Source organism: Adelges cooleyi, unplaced genomic scaffold, assembly GCF_023614345.1.
Source record: "Adelges cooleyi isolate 19-005CV unplaced genomic scaffold, UGA_ACOO_1.1 ACOO_flye_CR_arks_rails_tigmint_CR_PRNA_519, whole genome shotgun sequence".
Lineage (NCBI taxonomy): Eukaryota > Metazoa > Arthropoda > Insecta > Hemiptera > Adelgidae > Adelges > Adelges cooleyi.
The window spans coordinates 1,679,214-1,702,349 of NW_026096208.1; the positions used below are offsets into that span (position 1 = coordinate 1,679,214).

The 23,136-nt window shown below is 32.1% G+C and overlaps 2 protein-coding genes across 5 annotated transcripts in view; both read right to left on the reverse strand.

Moving 5' to 3' along the window:
• LOC126842387 (uncharacterized) overlaps positions 1–23,136 on the reverse strand; it is a 160,593-nt gene that overhangs the window by 107,368 nt on the left and 30,089 nt on the right. The window lies entirely within an intron of this gene.
• Positions 16,488–22,807, reverse strand: LOC126842384 (myosin heavy chain-like). 4 transcript variants are annotated; one of them, XM_050579340.1, is made up of 6 exons: positions 22,327–22,802; positions 19,822–19,907; positions 18,717–19,736; positions 18,223–18,448; positions 17,667–17,848; positions 16,488–17,079 (listed from the first exon to the last, which is right to left on the reverse strand). In XM_050579340.1, exons 1-6 carry the CDS (start codon positions 22,402–22,404, stop codon positions 17,073–17,075), a joined length of 1,599 nt encoding a protein of 532 aa, XP_050435297.1. In that variant the 5' UTR covers positions 22,405–22,802; the 3' UTR covers positions 16,488–17,072. The 4 variants fall into 4 exon arrangements, with proteins under 4 accessions (XP_050435297.1, XP_050435300.1, XP_050435299.1 ...); XM_050579343.1 differs by lacking the exon at positions 22,327–22,802 and adding an exon at positions 20,036–20,202; XM_050579342.1 differs by lacking the exon at positions 17,667–17,848 and having other exon boundaries at positions 22,327–22,807.

Genomic DNA, 23,136 nt, shown 5'->3' on the forward strand with positions numbered 1-23,136 from the left:
AGTTTTACTGAGGTGACCTATATTTTAATAATGTGTTGTTTGTACTTTTCACCGTAAGGTTAATACCCAAGCATTTGGAAAGGCGTTCAAAGTTTTTATTATTATTATTTAAATGTAAAAAAAAATTCTTGATTAAGTATGGTAGATTGTGCTAATTTAGCGGTCACTGCGGTAGTGTGGATACTGGACTTGACTTTGGTACTTACTTGCTGTGCTGGTTTATGCTTTGAGTGTATTTGGTTTAAACTACATTAAAAATAATCAATAATCAGGTAGTGTTAACGGTCAGATTAATGATATGTTCATTGGTTGACGGGATACTTTTATTTTTGTTACTTTAAAAAAAGAAAACTTTATCGAGTTGGTGAATAAACGTGGGCTGCGACCTGTTTCTCCAGGCTTTATCATGTTTCTACAAAGACAACTATAAAAATGTAGGGCAATTGTCAGTTTTCGAATTTGGTTTTATAAATGTATAGAAAAAAACCAGTACAGCGGAGTCGGGGCATAGTGGAGACGGGAGGTCACAGGTTTACAGGAACTTTTATAAATTAAAGTGATAAAATTACTTTGAAATAAACGCTTTAATGCTTATTTGTAAATACAGCACCTCAATTGAATACTTTCAAACTTTGCAGGTTTATACTGTGCTTGGTTTGGACTGTACTGGCTTGAAAATACTAACTACCGATTTGCGTCGAAGCGTTTTTTCGAATGTGATTTTATCACTTTTAGATTTAAAAATTCCTGTAAACCTATGACCTACCCCATTATGCACCGAACCCACTGTACTGGTTTTTTATAACATAACAATATTAGCTCACGTTTGTCTGTAATTATACGTTTTATTTCTCCAAAACCACATTTGACGATTTTAGTAGGCTGATAAAAACTCAATAATTTCGGATTACCTCATTCCATTAGTGACAAAATTCAACAAGTAGGAAGGTCAATTTATATGTTTTTGGGGTCGGTGATTACTAATTTTAATATCAGTTCTACATTTTAATCAGCCAGAAAGAAATTAAGTAAAAAAAATAAATTGAATTTGTGTACACTTAAAGTCAAAAGTGGTACGTGAGCACAAATCTAGTATCATTCTGCATAAATATACATAAAATTGTTTTAATGATTTGATACATTTTTTTTTTTAAAGATATTAGGTGTTTTTATAAATACGCAATCTGCGAAAACACAGTTTTCCAGCAACTAAAATAAAACTGTAGCGCCGAACTTGCTTTCCGTTTAATATGTTATGAATACATATGAGTTCTAACTTGTGACAAATTTTCAACTTACATGTCTTAAAAGTCTAAAAAACTAAAAAAACAAAAATAATATGAAACCCCCCTAGGGGGCGGGAAATGAGTAAATTTAAATTTGATACAACTGACGTGTGCGGGCATACCAAATAAACATTCCTTATAAATTTCAACTCGATCCGACTCTTTTTCTTGAAATTATAGCCAGTAAAATTTAAAAACTCGTACAGTTTTTTTTGTTTTTTCAAATATCGACTGTACAGAAGTAAACTTTTTCCACTTTTACCCCCCCTCCCCCTCCCCTGACTTCAAAGTACTAACTAGATGAAATTTGTGATTTATAGAGTTGATACTTGAAGGAATTGGTCGAGTATTAAAAAAGTTACAGTGTATACCGATAAAAAAAAAACACACATCAGATTAAAACCAATACTTTCGCCGCTCTGCATCGAAGCTAAAAACTATATATAGTCGTATGTGAACATTATATTAAATGTTATTTATAATGCATTAAAAACTTCAAAGAACCTACTGATAACGCGGTCAAATGGATAACGACACTAGAACTATCTTGTTTATTATTTGATTTAGATATATTTTTTTGTGCATAAGTAACAAAAAATAGTAATAATTTAATTGAATATATATATTTATTAAGCAATAAAATTGATAGTAACCTATAACAATAATATGTAAAAAAACCATTAGTCCATGTAGAAGTTGGCCTTCGGGCGAATGGTGGCGCTATTTCCGATTTAATAGCCACGATATCGACTTCCACGGTTTTTTGATGATGAAAGCTAGCGATACTTGAGCGGGTGCCTCCAAATATTTTAAATTAAAAGTCTACAAAAAAAAAAGTTTTTTAACAATGTCTAAAAAACATTCTTAGATCAATTATTTTACATTGTTAGGATGTGAACTGTGAACGCCAGTAATACGTATATACACTACCAGCCTTTGTTCAAATTGCAACAACTGCCAATTTCGGTACGATTTATTGGATTTATCTACTATCAAGTCCCAATCTTCATGATTGACTGAAACCTGAACAGTGTAACCGTAGGTAAAGTAATTGAAGGTCCAAAGCAGCATCCTATAAATAATGACAATACTAATATAATCTTAATCGTACTGCTACAGTTGACCTAAAATTATTTTTAAATATATTTTAGGCACAAAAAGTATTATAATTAAAAAATCGATACCGAAGTAAAAAGTGAATATTCTGTAAACGATTACCTCATTGAACTTAGCAAATACGGTTGGGCGAGTCGAACCTCTATATACCCCCCAATTTACCTCGTGATATGTATATCCACGATCAAAAAACCAGTTTTTATTGTTATCATACAAAATGTTGTTTTCAATCTTTTCGAGCGAATTCTCCATTCTGTAGATAATCCAATTTGGAGTTCCTTTGGTTACAGCCGCACCCATAGATGTTAAAGCAACATTGTACTTTGGAGCTAATAGATTAAAATCAGTCAATTAGATATATAGGTTTTTTTAATTATTCAAAGAACGAGTTATTTTCGTGTTATCCTTACCAACTAATCCGTTTTGTTTTCCACCAAGTGCAATTTGTCCGTATTGTACATGACTTTTAAAATGTTAAAAGTAAAAGCCTTATTACGGGATTTTTTGGTGCCAACAATACGGATGTATCTAACATATATTCGGTTAATCCACAAACGTTGAATTGACCAACAATCGTAATTTGAATGATCAATCACACGAAACCACCTAAACTTATCTATTGATACTTCAATGTAATAGGAGTCAATCCTAAAGAATTAAATAAGTCGATCAAATAAATGGTTGTATTTCTTTTTATAAATACGGATGGCAAAAAAGGAAAAATCCAGTATTTAAATAATTGTTTTGCAAAATAGTTTAAAAAAATTATTATAAGTCGGTGCGTTTACAATTTTTTTTATTCGTGAATAAATTAAATTAACAACTATTAAAATAAATCATGAAAAAATAAATTTTAACCTTATTGGTATTCAAATAATATTATACTAAATCTTTGATTAGAATATTATTAAATAAAAAACACACCAATAACATAATTCCATTTCGATATAGTTTATATTCATTGGATGATTCAACATGATCATGGTACCGCCGTCAGTTTGAGTAAGCTCTATCGAATCTTCTTGAGCGAAATTCACATTTGGTACTAAAGAATAAAGTAGTAGTTACCAACATAGTTTGCCTAACATATTATATTGCCATTGAGCATACCTAATCGTCCTCGATCATTTAATACTTGTGTGAGGGACTTCTTTATGACATCTAAAATATTTCTATCCGAACAAATCATCTCTGATCGCCTAACTTCAGACAGTTCTTTTTCGTCCATAAGCTGATATCTGACGGCCGATAAAATGTCGATTTTATCGTTAGGACGAAGGTGGTCTTGGTTTTTTTTGATCCACTGATAAACCGCACGGAATATATCCAATTCGTTAGCACACGCCTTGGGACGACTGAGAATTATAATTAATGCTTCCTAAAAATTAATATTTCTGTCACAACTAGTCAGCTAACAAGAGCAATGCTGATTTTTTGCTATAAAATTTAATTACGGCCGACAAAGATTGAGAATCTTCAGACTGCAATACGTCCAAAGCGTGTGCGTCGATAAAATTGATTGATGCGACTTTGAGTTCTTCGATTTGATAGTAAAATGCCACAACAAACAACGCACTCACACTGTCAACATTGATGTTATTACAAAGTACTCGGACAGTGAAAATTGTAAGTTTGTAAAACGCCATATATTCGAGAGAATTAATAACTCCAAAATAACGTTACCCTAATACATAAAAAATACATAATATATATATGTTCGACAAATCCTTTTCTATAAAATATGTTTATATTCTAAATATATACATTACAAGTTACCTCTAGAACACTTAAATTCATTTTACCGAAATAAATATATTTAAGAAGTTCTTTAATTGATGTTGGTGATCCTGCCTCTATTGGCACCTCCTTTTGATAAGTTTCTATATGACCGTTACACAGTAATCCACTAAAAAAGGTATCGAATATTAGCATAAAAAAATGCATTGTATGTGCTACAACCAGTAAGGCACACTGTATGGGCTACTCAATTTACTTTCGTTTTGTTTGAGTATGTCAGATTATAATGAACAGCTATGTAATAAGTCATGCAATCAGTTTGCTTATTAATAAATCACTTGTTTACTTGTTGTACAAAAATATATTAATGTTGTCATAAATATGTATAAGTGATAATGGTTCGTAGTATCAATTTATATCAAGCAAGTAAACTAAAACTTATATATTACAAAACGGTAAAAAATCTTTAGGCAATCGATGTTGCTGTTTTTTCAAAAACATTTAGGTTGGTTGATTAGGAAATTAGTGAGCCTAACCTAACCGTAAAAATCAAAAAATATTCTTTTCTAAAAATAGTAAAAAAGTAAAAACAAATTTTACCATTAGAACAATTTACCAATCAATCAAGAAAGAGAATAATATGCTTAAAGATATTATTACCTGAAATAACTACTGCTTGCGGCTAACAGATCACGATGGGCGGGAAACCGTTCATTATCTACAACTAAAACAACATCCGAAAACCTAAAATAAATATTAAAATATATTAGGAATATACTTATGAATACTACAGATGAATAATAATTTATGTATAATGTTAAATCTTTAAAAATAATACAGAGAAATTCCAAAAATAAGTTTAGTTATAAACTGCTTGTGTTTTTTATATACATACTTAATACATTTATAAATTACATACATTTTGTATTCATATTAAAGGGAGTGTTTCAGAGATAGCTAAAAAAAATTTAAATAAGTTTAGTGATATTGTTTGTTTGTGCAGCAAATAGGATTCAAATCAAATTACGCGCGCCTCGACGTACCAGAGGCGTTTTTTATCTTGTGTTCGGCTGTCGAGGCGTTTTGTTTTGTATTTCTGCTTTTTATTTAATTGTAAAATTTTATCTAAAAAGATAAAATAGTTTATCGTCGTATTACCGGTCGCAGTCATAGGAGCCGCGCCGAAAGTTTCATATCCAGTTGAGCTCATGTTCTGCGCGCCATAACGGGGACCGTCTTCTTTCACACAAGAATTTCGGGCCATCATAGTGGCAGTTAACAACAGTGGAAATCAAATTATTGTCGGTATTGTTATCACCTATTATTATATGTTAGTTTTAAGTATTTCAATAATCCTTAGTACTCTGGCCAGAAAGTAAGATTATTATATAAGTTATTATATTCAATAGAGAAGTAATTTTATAGAATTACATACAACAAATGTTTTTATTTTTTATTTTAATGAGCAAAATTACCTATACAGTCCATATTTAATATTTAATAGTAGAACCAGTTTTTGGATTCAGAGTCAAACGCTTTAATATTTTGATCTTTAAGGCCGGATAAGGTCATATTATTTTTGAACCCTCCACCTTAACACATACCATCAAAAAAGAATTTTTCAAAAAAAAAAAAAGAATCTGTCGTTAATAAACAATAAGTGACGAAATTTATGTCTATACATTCTAAAGTAATTATTCATTCTATTGATACTTGTAAACTTAAATGTTGTTATAAGATTATGCTTTTTCTATAGTGGATTTTGACTGCACTACAATTTTAGGTCTACTAAAATGTAATAATTAAAGAAAATTAGAATAATTAATTGTGTTAACGATACTGATAAAAACATTTTAAATAAGTTTAGTGATATTGTTGAAGCCGTAAGCAGCCTTTCTATATAATGTCATATACACATTGATCACTAGCTGTAGATTAAAGATAGTTAATCAAATTTTAAAAAGAAACTTCCAATGATTTTTAAAAAGTGCATGTTGTAGACGGTTTTATGATATAAAGCTTTAAACTGAAAATGGTATAGGAGAAAATATAGAAAACATAGTATCATTTACATTGAAATATAATGTAGACTTTAGATAAGAATAAATTGCAGTAAGAAAACAAATTATTCAAATTCTCCCATAGTTCTTAAACAGTATGAGGCAGTAAATAGAGATGGTAGGAAATAGTAAAATCTAAGATATATTTATGTTAATTGTTCATCATTTGTATGTCTGTATTATTTATTTCAATCTTGTATTGTCCCTAATATTTTTTGAAATTTTCATGTCTTAACTCTGGCACATACCGAAAAATGTGTTATTTACTTAGTGTTATCAAAAAAGTGTTACCACACGGAGATAGGAAGGATGATAGGGGTAGGAGATAGGGGGTAGGAGATAGGTGTGGGAGATAGGGGTGAGTGATAGGGCTGGGAGATAGGGGTGGAATATAGGGCTGGGAGATAGTGGTAATAGATTGGGGGGAGAGATATGTTGTATTCACAACGATCAAATTACAGCTGAAAAACAATTCAATTGTAATTTAACAGGTTAATTTCCGATGATTTGTTTTGGGCCAGATATTATTAAAACACTAAAATATTAGCCAGAAACTCGATATTAGCAACCTTAGATACTAGGTTGTTTATATACTCTGAATTTATTCGATATTTCAACTAGAAACGAGAATGCTCTTTCGTGGTTGCAGACTCGGCTGAAAAACTTTTTTATATTTATTGCTTTATTTTTTTGTATGTGATAATTTTATATTTTATAATTAGTATGTTTTGTTTATAAAAATCATTTTTATTTACTAGTAATTTTTTTATTTTTAAGGGCATGTTTTAGTAGGCAACACTGTTATTATACATATATTGTACAGGTTATTACACGGGTTAAGTGGTTAATACTGAATAAAATGTAATATTCTTTATAATTAAAAATCACCCGGCCTTTACATCTAATGGAATCTTATAAAATTTCATAATACATACTCTTCTTTTAAAAACGTATTGCGATCGAAACGAAGACATTCGTCGGTCAAGAAATGAGTGTGATCAATTTGCTCGTCACCGGCCGGATTTTCCGAAGAAGATGGATTCTCGGTAGGATTAGAGTATGCTAAAATATAAAATTAATTTTACAAATGAATTTGTATTATTTATTTACAGTAAGAATTAACGTCCAGCGGTTTGATTTAACCTTCATGCGCTCGCGCGGACGGCGAATTGGCCGTCCGCTGTGAAAGGATTAGTAAATCTTAATAGGCCTTCTAATCTTTTAGTGAGAAAATACAGCAAATACAGCAGATTGCGATAATTGCCATAATTGGGTTCAGAATATATCGCTTAAGATTATATGCTTCAATTATAAGAAGGCAATTATTTACGTAGATGCAAATAAAATATATTACGTACCCGGAGTTGACCTTAAAACAATGAGTACATAAAAATAAAGTACAAACACCATTATATTATACGTGTTAATATGATTTATGAACACTATACAAAACACAACGTCCGTAGGTATTGAAAGCTAACGGGAGTAAAATGTTTTGATAAAATAGCGCACAATTTTTTAGCATACGCGATGGTGTTTTTCATAGAAAGAATTATGTATACAACTGGTGTGCAATTTTTGTGCGAGGCCTCGATGAATTCGATAGTATTTTTTCGAAATTTATAGACAAGGTACCTGTAAAATAAAAAAAATATTCTCGTTTGTTATTGTGTTTTAAATTCATGTAACACTATTGTCGTATTTAAAACGGGATTATCGGTTTTTAGAAAGTCAAAAACACGGGGGCCAAAAAAGGTGAACCATGATTTTTTTTCTTGAAAAAAATGTATCGAGAAAAAAAAATTCTATCCGAAGCTTCTTTGAATACAAGAAGTGTTTTCTGTTTAACAAATAGATTTTTAAATTATTTTATAAAAAAATATGACTCTTGTTGATGGTATATAACCCTGATCAACCCCTGTAAATACGACACTAAATGAAATTTATCATGATATGTACGTGTTTTTTTCTTTTCCATCGGTCGTGCTATAGGCGCCTTTAAAACAATTTACCACTTTCTATTCAAAGAAGGTTTATTTTTCCCTTAAGATAAAGGCAGTGCTTCATGAATATATTTATGGTATTTGGAGGCTGGAAGACGAATATAAGATACATTTGTTACCGTCACATTTAGCCGCGCGTTACCACTCGCCTCCAAAATTATGTATTATTAGCAGTTTACCCGGATTAGCATGTAAGCCATTATAAAAAAGGGAGACAACAGACACACGGGACAATGCCAGGACACCGATGCCCAGTCAGTTGACTTACTGCCATCTTCGCGACCTAATTAATCCAAAGCCATTACTTATTATTTCACGTTACTTTATTCATTTTAATTAAAGGTTATGGCCCTATGAAATGATATTATAAACTTCAAAGTTCAATCAAATTCTATTTCACTCAAAAACAAAAAATAACAACTTATGCACATCTATTATATTCATTATAGAGGTTATTATAAGAGATTTTAAAATCACCCCTTCCCTAAATCCTCTTACCAAAGGTGGAAGAATTACAAGGACCTTAAAATAACATTGCATTACGAAAAAATATAAAAATGATCGACATAGGTCGTTTTTTATTATTATTCTAGAAAATCGTCAAAAGTCGGGTTGGCCATGAATTTCTTAAGACCTTGAATTTTTCGATTCGTAAATTGTATAAAAATACTAATATGTAAAACTATAACAAGTAATAACATATAGGTTTTAAGGTAATTTATAATTCAGATAAGAAAATTGTGTTTTCAAGTTGACTCTTAGGTGAGAATTCGATAAATAATACCTGCATAGAAAATCATGTTTTAAAATATTTGTTTACTTTTGAAACACACGTGCCAGTGTGCGAAATTATAAGAAATCATCCCTCTTTAACAATTAAAATATTTTATACACCTATCTCCTGGTCTTATCATATCATTAATGACTTATTGGTTTGATTGGCCTAAAACAAGATCTCTAATTTGTATACAATTTTCCACTATCTTCATAGTCTCCGCCAATTTAAATATTTTAAAATTGAACGGAACACAAAGCAATAGGCATTTTTAAAATTGGTAAAACTTTTTTTACTGGACAAAAAGTTCTTTATGCAATTGTCACTGATGAATGAAGGTTTCCCATTACAAAAACATTTAATCCTTTTTTACCCTGGATCTCAATCAAAATGTGTTAAATAAAGCACACAACTATAGACACAGCAAAATCAGACGCGTTTTTGGAATTCTAACAAAGACATTTGGAATACGCTATCAAAAACTAAAAATTTGTCCAGACAATCTTGATAAACAGTTTGTATACATATTTTTTTAAGAGGAGACGATAATAATTTGTGGCATCTAGGCGAGTTATAAAACTTTCATACAATTTTGGGCATACAAAATTTGCTCATAATCAGGGGAAATGCAACCAAACGAAGCATTCATTATAAGAGACTGCTTTAATTCTTATTTCAATTGAAATGAGGACAGTGTTAAATGGTAAAATTATAAGATTAATAGAAAAAGACTATTTAATAATACTACATTTTTAGCATGGATGCAAAGCGAGAAGGTATTGGTTATACTCTTATGTGGGCTTTTTTTTATCTGTATACACTGTAACTTTTTTAATACTAGACCAATTTCTTCGAGTAGCAACTCTATTAATCACAAATTTTATCTAGTTGGTACTTTGGGGAGTAAAAGTTGAAACCGTTTACTTCTTCTCAGACGAAATTTGGAAAAACAAAACCGTACGAGTTTTTAAGTTAGAACTTTTACTGGCTATAATTTTGAGAAAAAGAGTCGGATCGAGTTGAAATTTATTGGCAAAGGTTTATTTGGTATGCCCGCACACGTCAGTTGTATCAAATTGAAATTAAACTCATTTCCCACCCCCTTAGAGGGGTTTCATATTTTTTTTGTTTTTTTAGTTTTTTAGCCGTAATTTTAAGACATGTAAGTTGATAATTTGTCAGTAGTTAGAACTCATATGTATTCATAACATATTAAACGAAAAGCAAGTTCGGCACTACAGTTTTATTTTAATTGCTGGAAAACTGTGTTTTCGCAGATTGCGTATTTATAAAAACACCTAATATCTTTAAAAAAAAAAATGTATCAAATCATTAAAACAATTTTATGGATATATGCAGAATGATACTAGGTTTGTGCTCAAGTACCACTTTTGACTTTGGAGGCACCCGCTCAAGTATCGCTAGCTTTCATCATCAAAAAACCGTGGAAGTCGATATCGTGGCTATTAAATCGGAAATAGCGCCACCATTCGCCCGAAGGCCAACTTCTATATGGACTAATGGTTTTTTTTACATATTATTGTTATAGGTTACTATCAATTTTATTTCTTAATAAATATATATATATATATTCAATTAAATTATTACTATTTTTAGTTACTTATGCGCAATAAAAAATAAATATAAATCAAATAATAAACAAGATAGTTGGATGTCTAGTGTCGTTATCCATTTGACCGCGTTATCAGTAGGTTCTTTGAAGTTTTTAATGCATTATAAATAACATTTAATATAATGTTCACATACGACTATATATAGTTTTTAGCTTCGATGCAGAGCGGCGAAGGTATGGGTTTTAATCTGATGTGTTTTTTTTTATCGGTATACACTGTAACTTTTTTAATACTCGACCAATTCCTTCAAGTATCAACTCTATAAATCACAAATTTCATCTAGTTAGTACTTTGAAGTCGGGGGAGGGGGGGGGGGGTAAAAGTGGAAAAAGTTTACTTCTGTACAGTCGATATTTGAAAAAACAAAAAAAACTGTACGAGTTTTTAAATTTTACTGGCTATAATTTCAAGAAAAAGAGTCGGATCGAGTTGAAATTTATAAGGAATGTTTATTTGGTATGCCCGCACACGTCAGTTGTATCAAATTTAAATTATACTCATTTCCCGCCCCCTAGGGGGGTTTCATATTATTTTTGTTTTTTTAGTTTTTTAGCCGTACTTTTAAGACATGTAAGTTGAAAATTTGTCACAAGTTAGAACTCATATGTATTCATAACATATTAAACGGAAAGCAAGTTCGGCGCTACAGTTTTATTTTAGTTGCTGGAAAACTGTGTTTTCGCAGATTGCGTATTTATAAAAACACCTAATATCTTTAAAAAAAAAAATGTATCAAATCATTAAAACAATTTTATGTATATTTATGCAGAATGATACTAGATTTGTGCTCACGTACCACTTTTGACTTTAAGTGTACACAAATTCAATTTATTTTTTTTTTACTTTATTTCTTTCTGGCTGATTAAAATGTAGAACTGATATTAAAATTAGTAATCACCGACCCCAAAAACATATAAATTGACCTTCCTACTTGTCGAATTTTGTCACTAATGGAATGAGGTAATCCGAAATTATTGAGTTTTTATCAGCCTACTAAAATCGTCAAATGTGGTTTTGGAGAAATAAAACGTATAATTACAAACAAACGTGAGCTAATATTGTTATGTTACAAAAAACCAGTACAGTGGGTTCGGTGCATAATGGGGTAGGTCATAGGTTTACAGGAATTTTTAAATCTAAAAGTGATAAAATCACATTCGAAAAAACGCTTCGACGCAAATCGGTAGTTAGTATTTTCAAGCCAGTACAGTCCAAACCAAGCACAGTATAAACCTGCAAAGTTTGAAAGTATTAAATTGAGGTGCTGTATTTACAAATAAGCATTAAAGCGTTTATTTCAAAGTGATTTTATTCAATTTTATCACTTTAATTTATAAAAGTACCTGCAAATTGGGCACTACAGTTTTTTTTTAATTGCCGGAAAGCTGTGTTTTCGCGGATTGCGTATATTATAACAAAAACACCTGAAATCTTAAAAAAAATTTTTATCAAATCATTAAAACAATTTTATGTAGATCTATGCAGAATGATACTGTTAAGTTTTGGGCTTAAATACCACTTTTGACTTTTAGCTTTCACAAATTTAATTTTTGTTTTTTTTTGGCTGAGTGAAATTGAAAACTAATAATAAATTCGTAATCACCGACCCCAAAAACATATAATTCGACCACTTTTGAAGCATTCTACATAAAAACCCAGAAAAATGTTTTAGCTTCGATGCAGAGCGGCTTTACTGTGATGTGGGCTTTTTTTTTATCCGTATACACTGTAAATTTTTAAATACTGGACCAATTACAAACATGGTGTACCAGATGTGAGAAACGAACCGACGCTAATAACTGTCGGTTGGTAACATCGACTCGTGTTAGGTTAGGTTAGGTCCCAACGGTCGGTATCGTAAAATTGTGTTTACTTAGAAGGAAGGTTGTAAACGAGTTGGTTCGGATGACCATTGAGTTTAGAATGGAACTTGCATAGTAGATTATGGCAGTTTAGTGAACTGTTTTGGCGTTTAAGTCCGAACAATTACTTCGACTAATGCAAACGCGACTATTTATGTACTATAACAATAAAATAAATAATAATCCTACGAGGATAAAAGACTACGGGTGTTTTAAATTATATTATAAACTTCAAAGTGCAATCAAATTCTATTTTACTAAAAAACAAAAAATAGATTAACATAAATGTCTAAATTTATTATTTATACAAGTTCCTATAAGATATTGCAAAACCACCCCTCCCTAAAATCCTCTTATCGAAGGGGGAATAATTACAATGACCTTGAAATAACATTGTATACAAAAAAAAAAGCAAAACAAATTCACGTAAATTGTTTTTTTTATCATTCTAGAAAATCGTCAATAAGTCGGGTTGGCCACACATTTCTTAAGACTGAATTTGACGATTCGTATATTTCAATTTATGTAAACATTGGATACGGGAAAGTACATCGAACAGCCCAAGTGTCTTTCTGTAGTAGAAAAATAGTGTTTTCGAGTTAATGCTTAGGCGAGAACTCAAAAAAAAATACTTCCATAGAAAATCGTACATATAAATCTTTATTTACTTTTGAATTCAGTGGAACTTTTGAAACACATGCGCCAATGTGCGAAATTATACAAAATCCTCACTCTCTAACAATTATTAAAACAATTAATAAACCTATGGTCTTATCATTAATGACTTATTGATTCGTATTGACCTAAAACGGAACCCCTAATTTGTTGAAAATTATCCACCATCTTTTATGATCTCGGCCGTTTAAAATATTTTTAAATTGGGTGGAACACGAAACAGCAATGGGTATTTTTAAAATTGACAAAAAAAATTTTATTAAACTCAAACCGAATATTTTTGTCATGGTTAAAGATGGAATGAGTACGCTTTAGAATAATTGCAATTTTGTAGTATTTTTTTTTTTGAAAACATTTTTGGTTATAAATCTTATAATATTATAAAAATACTAAACATTAACCTTTTTTTAGTATTATTTTTTCCGTAAGCCTATCAACTTTAAAAAACTTAAACAGTAACTTTTGTACATATTCAATTTACTTTTAATGCTGAGAATTATTTTCTGAATAGTATTCCGGTCGATAACCAGTTTTGGCTAATTACTTTGGGAATTATTAAACATTAAAAATTAGGACGGGGGGAAGGGTGGAGTGAAAAAATTGTTTTTGTGATGGCACTACGCTTCTGTTAAAATTCTGAGCTGTGAAAAAAAGAATAGAAAAGGCAAATGTGTAGTAGTAGTTTTATCAAATTGTAAAATAACACCAACTTAAGTGTCTCCAATTATTATAAAAGCTACAAAAATGCGATTAGTGTTAGAAAGACAAAACTAGTGTCTTGTCCTTAATGAATCAATCAATTTTCTTGTGTATTTTGATTTATTGAAAATAGTAGAATAACATGTTTTTGTATTATACTCAAAGATACACTTGTATTAATATCGGGTGTTTGCTTGACAACGGTTTATCATTTTGTTTTCTTTATCGATGTGCAAAATGTTGTCACAAGAAACGAATTTAGCAAAATAACGACTGGAAAGGCATACAACTTTTTCTAAGGGTCTAAAAAGTGCTTTTAGTTCCTGGCGTGCAAATTATAAAATGTATTATCTACATTTTCTTTTTTTATGTAATGGTATATCAGATCAAAATTGTCTTTATCATAATTTAATAGGTAGATGAAAAAAAATAGTTAAGGGAACAAATGCCCTTGTATCCGGCCAGACATGTATTGACGTTTAACCCAAACAACCTTTCTGTAATACATTTCTTGGGTTTTTCGGTTAAAAAAAATACTGCTACAGTTTTTTTTATACTTAAGCTAATAAATCAAGACGGTTTCATTTCGATTTGAGGCGTTTTAACATTCTACTTGATATTAATTCTTAACCAGATGACACTGGTGAAATAATAACAAACTGTCACATTTTGTCTTGTAGCCATATATTAATAATCTAAAAAGAAAAAGATAATTGCCACATTTCTCATTACGGCTTATAAAATATTTAGAATGGTAAACTGGCACAACAAATTTAGCCGTTGGGTTTGTTATATTTATAGGTTAATTTTAAGTGCATTGTCTTTACAGTGTTTCTTTATCAATACCTATTTATATTTTTTAATATATAAAATGTACTATCGGCGGTAATATCACATTAACAATTTAATGCATTTTTTCACAAAGTGATTTTATCAACAAGGAATTGTTTTTGTGATTAGTTTTTACCTTAGTGACTGGAATAATGCTATTATTTTAAATTCTTTCGATTTTCTTTACTCTAATCCTAATTTATTTTTTTATCACAATTGTTGCTATTTAAGTACATTTTTTAAACACTATAGACGTATTAAAAGTAACAGTATATGGTTTGTTTGATTATCAAATCACAAAAAACAAAATTTAGGACAAAGCGATACTAATTATAATTTTTTTATGTTTTCAAAATTTTAAATTAAATTCCTCCCGTTTTTCCACAAACTCTCAGAAAATAATTACAGTGATAAATATCCAGTTATTATCTGATAAATATGAATATCATTTTTAGACAGGTTCAAAAAATTTGATTATTTTTGCCTGCACAAGAAAAGTGGGTACATCTCGGTGAAAACAAGCATTTTTTGGCCAGTCGAAATTGTATACTTTATTATCTATTTAAATAACACTACAAGATGGAATATTTCTTAAAATGAAGCATTACTTAGTATTTTTTTAAGACACGTGGTTCTAACTACTGGTGAATAGAAGCATATGAATTCGAGATTATAGCAATAGTTAAGTTTTGGCTAATTAAAAAAAAAAAGTTTTCTTTCCTTAAAATTTAGGGGGGAGTTTCGTTTTTATGGTTGAAAGTTTGTAGATTGCAATGAGTAAGGGTCAACATGTCAACTTTTTGAATACTGGATCAATTCCTTCGGATAGCAACTCTATAAATCGCAAATGTTATCTAGTTGGCAACTTTAATCTTACATTACCCTCAATGCCCAACAACCCACCAAAAAGACTTAAAAGGAAGTGGTGCAGAGACCTTCTCACTATCAATTAGTTAAAAACGAAGTTGATAAGAGTGTCATCAGTGGACGGTTTCTCTTTTCATGTTTTTAATGACTATAATCATTGAGTATATATTGTATATACTCAATGTCTATACATTTATATTGAGTTACAACAATTACCTGGAAAAAAATGTCCTCTTCTTCGTGGCACACGCCAACACTTAAAAAAGAACCACCCCTCCTTATCTCTCATCAGTTCTTATCTCTTATCACTCCTCCTTATCGCACATGTCTCTGCATGTTTTAAACACTGCAAAACTCTACCTACAAGTCAATTCGAGGTTGTGGTTTACAGCTTGGACTAACAGATCAATTATTAAGACGATTGTTCAACGCACATTAAATGAGGCCAAAATCATGGCTAAAATAGGTACACCAAGTTATCAGTTATTGTATTCTTACCACAGTTCTATTCCGTGGGAAATGTCGGTGATAAAAATAAAATGGCAGCACGAAGAGAGCCAATCAAATTCAACATACCACTCAAATCTATTAAAAAACATTCCCCTGACGCTGCCATTTGTCGGTAATGGAATTTTTTTGTTAGGATATATTTTAGGGTACTTTTACAACGGTTCAATAATAAAAAGTAAAAAATGTAATCTGAAATTATTAGATAATATAAATAATTACACACAAAACTACTACATGAAGTAATATAAAAAAATATGAATTTTTAAAATGTGTATTTATCAATTTCGAAAAGATCCATAAGATATATATTATGTTATATACTTGACAATATGTAGAAAACTAAATAAGTGTAAATTATATTTTTAACGCCGAAAACGCAAAATAAATAAAAACAAGCAAGTCACGTAAATAATTTATATTTAATTTGTCGGTTCAAATACATCATTGAATTATAACAATATATATGGCAGCAGCAATGATCGTGGGTTATAATAAAAATTGTTACATAAATAAAAATAATAATATTAACATTTTCACGTTTTTCGTGATAATATGGAGTCCAGTTGTAAATTCTCATAATGCTAATACAAATAATAATTCGACATCGGGTCTTAGTGGTACACAATAATTAATAATAATAATTATAATTATGATAGAAGTATATATATATGAGGTAAATTGCTTACCAAAAATTAAAAAAATTACCTATTTATTATACCGATCGAAACAACATAATTGGTTATACAATAATAATAATAAAAAAAAAAAAAAAACGTGCCGGGCACGATACATTTTCTAAAACAAATTGTCTAAACAAACATTAAAAATAAATATACATCGAACAAGAATTTAAAAATAAAAAAAAAAATATATATATATACACCAAGAACTGTACACAATAGTGTTAATTAATCTAATTCAACAGGTTAGGTTTTTTCTTTCTAAATCGATTATGTAAAATAAAAATAAAAATCAGTCGTACAATTTACTAAACGATAAATGCGTATGTGATTTTCTTCACAGCCTGAAACAATGTAAACAGAAACAAAAATCGGTTATTGAAAAAACAAAATAAAACATTTTTAAGCAACAACAACAACAACAAAGATGCGAGTCATCGTATTATTCAAACGGATCACACGGTCACAACTCTGAACCGACCGACACTTAAATAAACTATACAAGAGCATTCGAGGTTTTTTCAAAGTGTTCAATCGAGGTCAGGTAAATTTGGCAGGTAAATTTCTTTTGAAATCCGTTTCTTCCCCAACTTGGAATTCATTTCCAACTTTAAAGACAGTCCAACAAGCCTCTAAACGAATCTCTGTTATCAATCTGTTAGTTAAACCTTATCAGCTATCCTCGATCAATGTTTTCTTATCACTGTTTTCTTATCACTAATCTCTTATCAGCTCAAGTCATCAATAACGTCGACGCAAATTTTGGACTGACAAAAGGGGCGGCGTTATTCATGTCAAAATCATTTTTTTCAGTTTAGAAAAATAAAAATAACCATGAACCGTTTTGGTGGCCAAAATGAACCGTACATTGACTCGCTCCAATGCGTTTCATACACAAAAGATTACTTTGATAATATTATATGATTAGTACCGTATTTTGCGAACTACGTTTTCTCGGAAAACGGTATGCGGTTTGTTGACGTTTATGATTCCAAATGTCCTTTGTATCTTTTCAGACTTGGTCTGAGTCCGGCCGAACACTGTACTCTCATTGGCGTGCTCCACATTTTCTTCTCCATACTTTTCCAGCTCAAACTCCAACAATTTTATCTCCTGCGTGATGAAATATAAAAATTAAAAAGATTTTATAATAAAAAAAAAAAAGGCCCACAAAAATGTCAACAGTTAGTGTGACGGTTCGATGAATGTAAAAAAAAAAACTGCACAACGTTTCGCGCATTCGGTTGGTATTTGTTTATTTTTAGTCTGTTACCAACTGATTATGTTATCAGTTATCAGTTATCTCTTATCATTTATCTGTTATTATTTATCCAGAAATTTTCGATTATTCCTCATCGCCATCCTATCCCCACTTTATTAACATATTTTATCATTAACTCTCAAGTACAATGTTTTAGACCCGATTCGTTCTCCTGCAGCCATGGTAATTACATAGGTACAACAATGCGATATAATAGGTATCTCACCTGTGTAATAGAGTCCATGTCCTTAATGAGTTTGCCAGTGTACTTGATCTTTTGTTTGGCGTTATGGTGTCCCCACGATTTAGCGTATTCGTCTAAACTATTGACTTTTGCCTTTTCCAGTTGTCTAATTTCTTTCTCCATCCTGTCGCATTTTAACTGGTAGTCGGACAATTCTTCGTTGAGGTCGTACAAGTCTGTTTCCATGTGCCGATTTTCTAGATCCAGGCTGTAAACGCACAAACGTTTTAATTTAGATAGTATTAACAGGTAAGCAAGTATCTTAGTGGTGTAGCCAAGAGGATTGTATAGAGTGGTCATCTACTTAAAATCTATAAAAACTAATTGACTTAAATATAGTGGAAAATTGTATTTTTTGTCGACTAAACCCTATTTTTTATTAGTAAGTATCGCAAGACAAGCGTTGGTAATAAGAATTAACATGTTAAAGGCAATTTTTGGCTACACCGCTAGCAACGTCTTTACAGCGTTCTTACTTATCGAGCTCCAGCTGGAGGTCTTCGAGTTCCTGGTCGATCTCCTGGGCCTGCTGGTTCTTAATCACCATGTCCGTGCTAGTGTTGAGCTCATCCCAGTGCTGTTCGATCATCGACTCGGTCCGGTTGAGCATGTCCAGTTTCCTCTGCACGTCCTCCTGTTCCAGCTGCGTCTGCCGCTCCAGCTGCTCGGCGTTCTCGGTCATCTCCTCCAGTTGCAACTGCAACCCCGTCTTGTGCATGTTCAGCGACGCGACCTTGTGCGCCAGACACTGGTTCCTCTGGAACAGGTTTTTCACCGACACCCACAACTCGACCGTGCCGGCGGCGACGGATCCGCCGTCTCGGGCCGAAGCTTCCAGCCTGTCTATGAGTTCAATGGCCGTGCAATAGTCCGGTTGCGTGGCGTCCCGTCGGAAATTGCCGATCTCCCGGATAACGTTCTTGACGGTCTGGTCGAGGTCGTTGGCTTCGAGCAAGGCGTTGGCCATCTCCTGGCCGGTGGCGCTCTCCACGGCCACCACGCACTCGTCCAGGCCGCGGCTGAGCTTTTCGACGGCCCCGACCAGCTCGTCCGGCACGCCTTCGCTTGCCGTCAGGCCGTCCAAAAGGCCACGCATCTCCCGTTGGTCCGACTTGAACGCGGCCGCTGTGTCCAGGGCCCTGTCCACCAGCAGAGCGCACCGATACGGGTCGTCCGTACCGCCGGAAGGCCCGTGCTCCTCGCACAGCCGCTGCATTGATTCGCACCTCCACACGGCCTCGTCGTAGATGGCCGCCAGCGATCCGATCACGTTGAGCTTTTCACAGTTGTACAGTTGCAAGTCATCTATCATCGCCGACTTCGAGTAGATGTCAGCTTCCAGCTGTACAGCTTGACCGCGCAACCCGTCGATATAATCCTGGAAGTGCTTGCGCTCCAGCATTATCGTGTCGCTGATAAGTTCCACGTTCTCGTCCAGAGACAGCGTGCTGTCTTTCAGGCCGTCCAGCCCGTTCAGACTGACCAGCCTGGAATCGCTAGAACAACAACGGATAATAATTATTAACGCAGTCGACACACACAATAACGTTGGCAACACTGCACTCGAATAAACGACCGAACCTGTAACAACACTGTGTCTTTACGGGCGCAGCTAACGACGATCGTCTCAACTCTGGCGTTAATGTCAATTTCTTCTTTGTCCTCGGCTGCAAAACAAATACCTTTAAATTAGTAATCAGTCAAATACCATATTATCTAAATCATACAATTGTTATTATAAATGGCCTGTTGAATGTCTATTTGTATTATGCAAATTTAAAACAACGAGACCTACGCACTACAACGATAGTAAATTCCAATAGCCGTTCTCATCAGTTTCGGGCAAAGTTTTAGAGTTAGCCTATAATTTCACTATTAATAATGAGATATACACCATTTTTAAGTTTAACTTAAGCTTTAAACATGATTGCAATTTATTTTTAAAACCCAACATATACCTAATATGTTGGGATTAAAATTTTTAAAAAAATACTACAATTGTCTTTTGTTGTATTCCAAGTATGTGTCTACATTTTAAACTGCATTGTAAAATTTTAACATTGTCCGTTACTGTAAAATCGTACAAACTGAAGAGTTTCCTGAAAAGAGAAAAACTACAAAATTGCTACTTTAAGTGAAAACAAGTGTCTTACGTTAAATTGATATTTAAACAAAACATATTATGCAAACTGTAAAAACAATATTATCTTCTCGACCGTGCATCAATACCGAGGGCGTATTTAGGAATAAGAGGGGGAGGTTTGAAAAAAAAATTCACTTTAAATACATAATACAAACAACAAGTCATAGAGATAAAGTTTGCATAGTAAAAAAATGTATACATAATTGGCGATTGGTTAACTTTGACCAAGTAAATAACTTGGATGAAATGGATAAATAGTATCTATGTATATATCATATTGTATTAAAACCTCTATCCGGATCCTAAAGCGTTCACTGTAGTCGGTCCAGGTAACGGCGGAGTTGAACGAACACACGAGTGCGGATTAAGTCATAAGAAATATGAGACAATTAAGTAACACGAAACAAAAAAGAAATGGCTCATTTAATATGTCATATTAAATGAACTTTAATTAACAGGATCGGACCTTGGCATTTTTCGACTAGACCGGACCGGACCGGCTTTTGCGGTCCGGTTTGGGTTAGCCAGCGGGACCGGACTGATCTCTACACTTGTATATTTTGCCCTCGGTCACGGCTAAACATTTTTTTAGCTTCGATACGCAGCTGAGATGGTATTGTTTTTACAATGATGTGTTTTTATTTTTGTGTCTGGACCCACGATATCTTGTGAACCGCTGAACCGATTTCTTCGTGTAGCAACTCTATAGATCAGAAATCATACCTGGAAGGCACTTTAACGGGCCAAAAATTAAAAAAAGTCACCCCTTCCCCATCAAAATTGAAAAAAATGTACAAATTTTTCAACTTAAAATTACGATGCTCTATAGCTTTTTTAAATATAGTCGAAAATGTTCCAAATTTATACAAAGTGTTCTTCAAACATAGTACTATCGATAAACATTAACAAACCGAAAAAATATCATAAGCCCTTTCCGTTAGAAGGGAGAGAATTTTTTTCTTTATTTTACTTTTTCGAGCAAAGTTTTAGAGATATAAATGTGAAAATTAGACCAAAGGTAGATCTAAAATGGAACTATAACATATAAAATTTTCTCAAAAATCTGTAATCAAATATTTTTTTTATTAAGGAAAAACCCCCAAAAAAAGGGTAAATTTACACTTTGGCCGTAAGTCAGTTTCAGAAAATATTTTCATTATGTTGTTAATTACGATATATGGGTGTAACTATGACAGTACATTTTTATAGACAGACCCTGATCAACCCTTATCGTATCCACCCTGCACAAGACTGAATATTAAATTTTAAGTACATTATTGCTGGTCCCACGGTATCTTCTAAACCACTATAACATACTATCCACAGATTTGCATCGAAGCGTTTATTTAATAGTGATTTTATCACTTTCAGTTATAACAAAATCTGTAGACCTGTGAACTATCCGTCCCCACTATGCCCCGACCCCACTGTACTGGCTTTTTTATTTCTACAATTTAATAGGAACTTAAAATTAACTATAACCTAAAATCATTATGCAGAACAAATGACTTAAGATGAATCATAAATTAAGTAAATTTAATTAAACCTTTTTTTTTTTTAATTGCTCTTTATTATTTTTAAACATATAAAATAGTATACATTAATCGTTATTAATTTTTAGTATTCATAAGTAGGTGTAATATATTTTAATATTTATTTTAGGTTTTCCGACGTTTTTTAGTTGTAGATAATGAAGAATTGCACGCCCAACGTGTCGTGTAAGCAGCCTCACGCAGTAATTATTTCAGGTAAATAAATCTTATCATTTAGTATAATCTTAGTAATAACATGATACATTAATAAGCATACATTTTTAAAATAGTTTTGCTGTTTTTTTTTTTTTTTGCCAGTACAGTGGGGACACTATGCCCACTGTACTGGCCTTTTTTTTTTTTTAATTTTCAACAAGTTTATATATATTATAAAAGTTAATATTATTTTACCTGTTGGCAAAACGAGGTGCCGCCGTCGCCATACATTACCGCGGTTTGGGCCGTGTAATTATTCTGGTCGTTTGACATAACGTCGACGGCTTTTTTGTTGTACGGTATTGTCACAATAATAATATTTTATATTCTGCTGCTGTTGTTGTTCAGATTGAAATCGTCCTTGCAACTGTTGTATTTTCGCAGTAAGTAGAACGATGATGATAATAGTAGCCGGCTAGGTAGTATAATATGTATAACGTCATACGGTTAACAAACAATTATTATTATTATTATTGTGCGGGGGCGCGAATCGCGGTCCAACTGAATGTGTCGTGTTTGGAAAAATAATAATAATATGTATGTATATTTCGATTTTGTTATTACACACAACAAATAGGGAATTTCAATATAATATGCGTTGACGTGGACGGCCGTGTAAAAGCGATATGCCGGTATGAGCGACTGTAATCGAACCTGCCGTTGTGTTGGTCTTCTCATACAATATACAATCAGCCAGTATTAATTCATCCGTATCGTTTGTGTGTGTTCTATAATATATATATATATTATGCGGCTATTTAATATAATACAGATTGTATACCTGATATTCTGATGATAACAAACCAGTATAACACAGTAACAGTACGGGCGGCTCACGGGACTAGGGAAAATACACATTGTCTAATTTTAGCAAAAACCGACAACGGCTAATGGCAATAACAAAATATACAGGGTGATACATCTTTTCAAACCGAGACGGCAAGTGGGTAATAATAATTACACTTGTATTTTTATTTCATTATTATTTATGTCCCGTTGTACACT

Excerpts from the sequence above, each read along its gene's own strand:
- LOC126842384 (XM_050579340.1), bottom strand. The coding sequence starts at position 22,404 with ATGTCAAACGACCAGAATAATTACACGGCCCAAACCGCGGTAATGTAT. Across the intron at positions 19,737-19,821 it reads AAGACACAGTGTTGTTACAG|CGATTCCAGGCTGGTCAGTC; the intron begins GTTCGGTCGTTT and ends TTGTTGTTCTAG. Across the intron at positions 17,849-18,222 it reads ACATGGACTCTATTACACAG|GAGATAAAATTGTTGGAGTT; the intron begins GTGAGATACCTA and ends TTCATCACGCAG.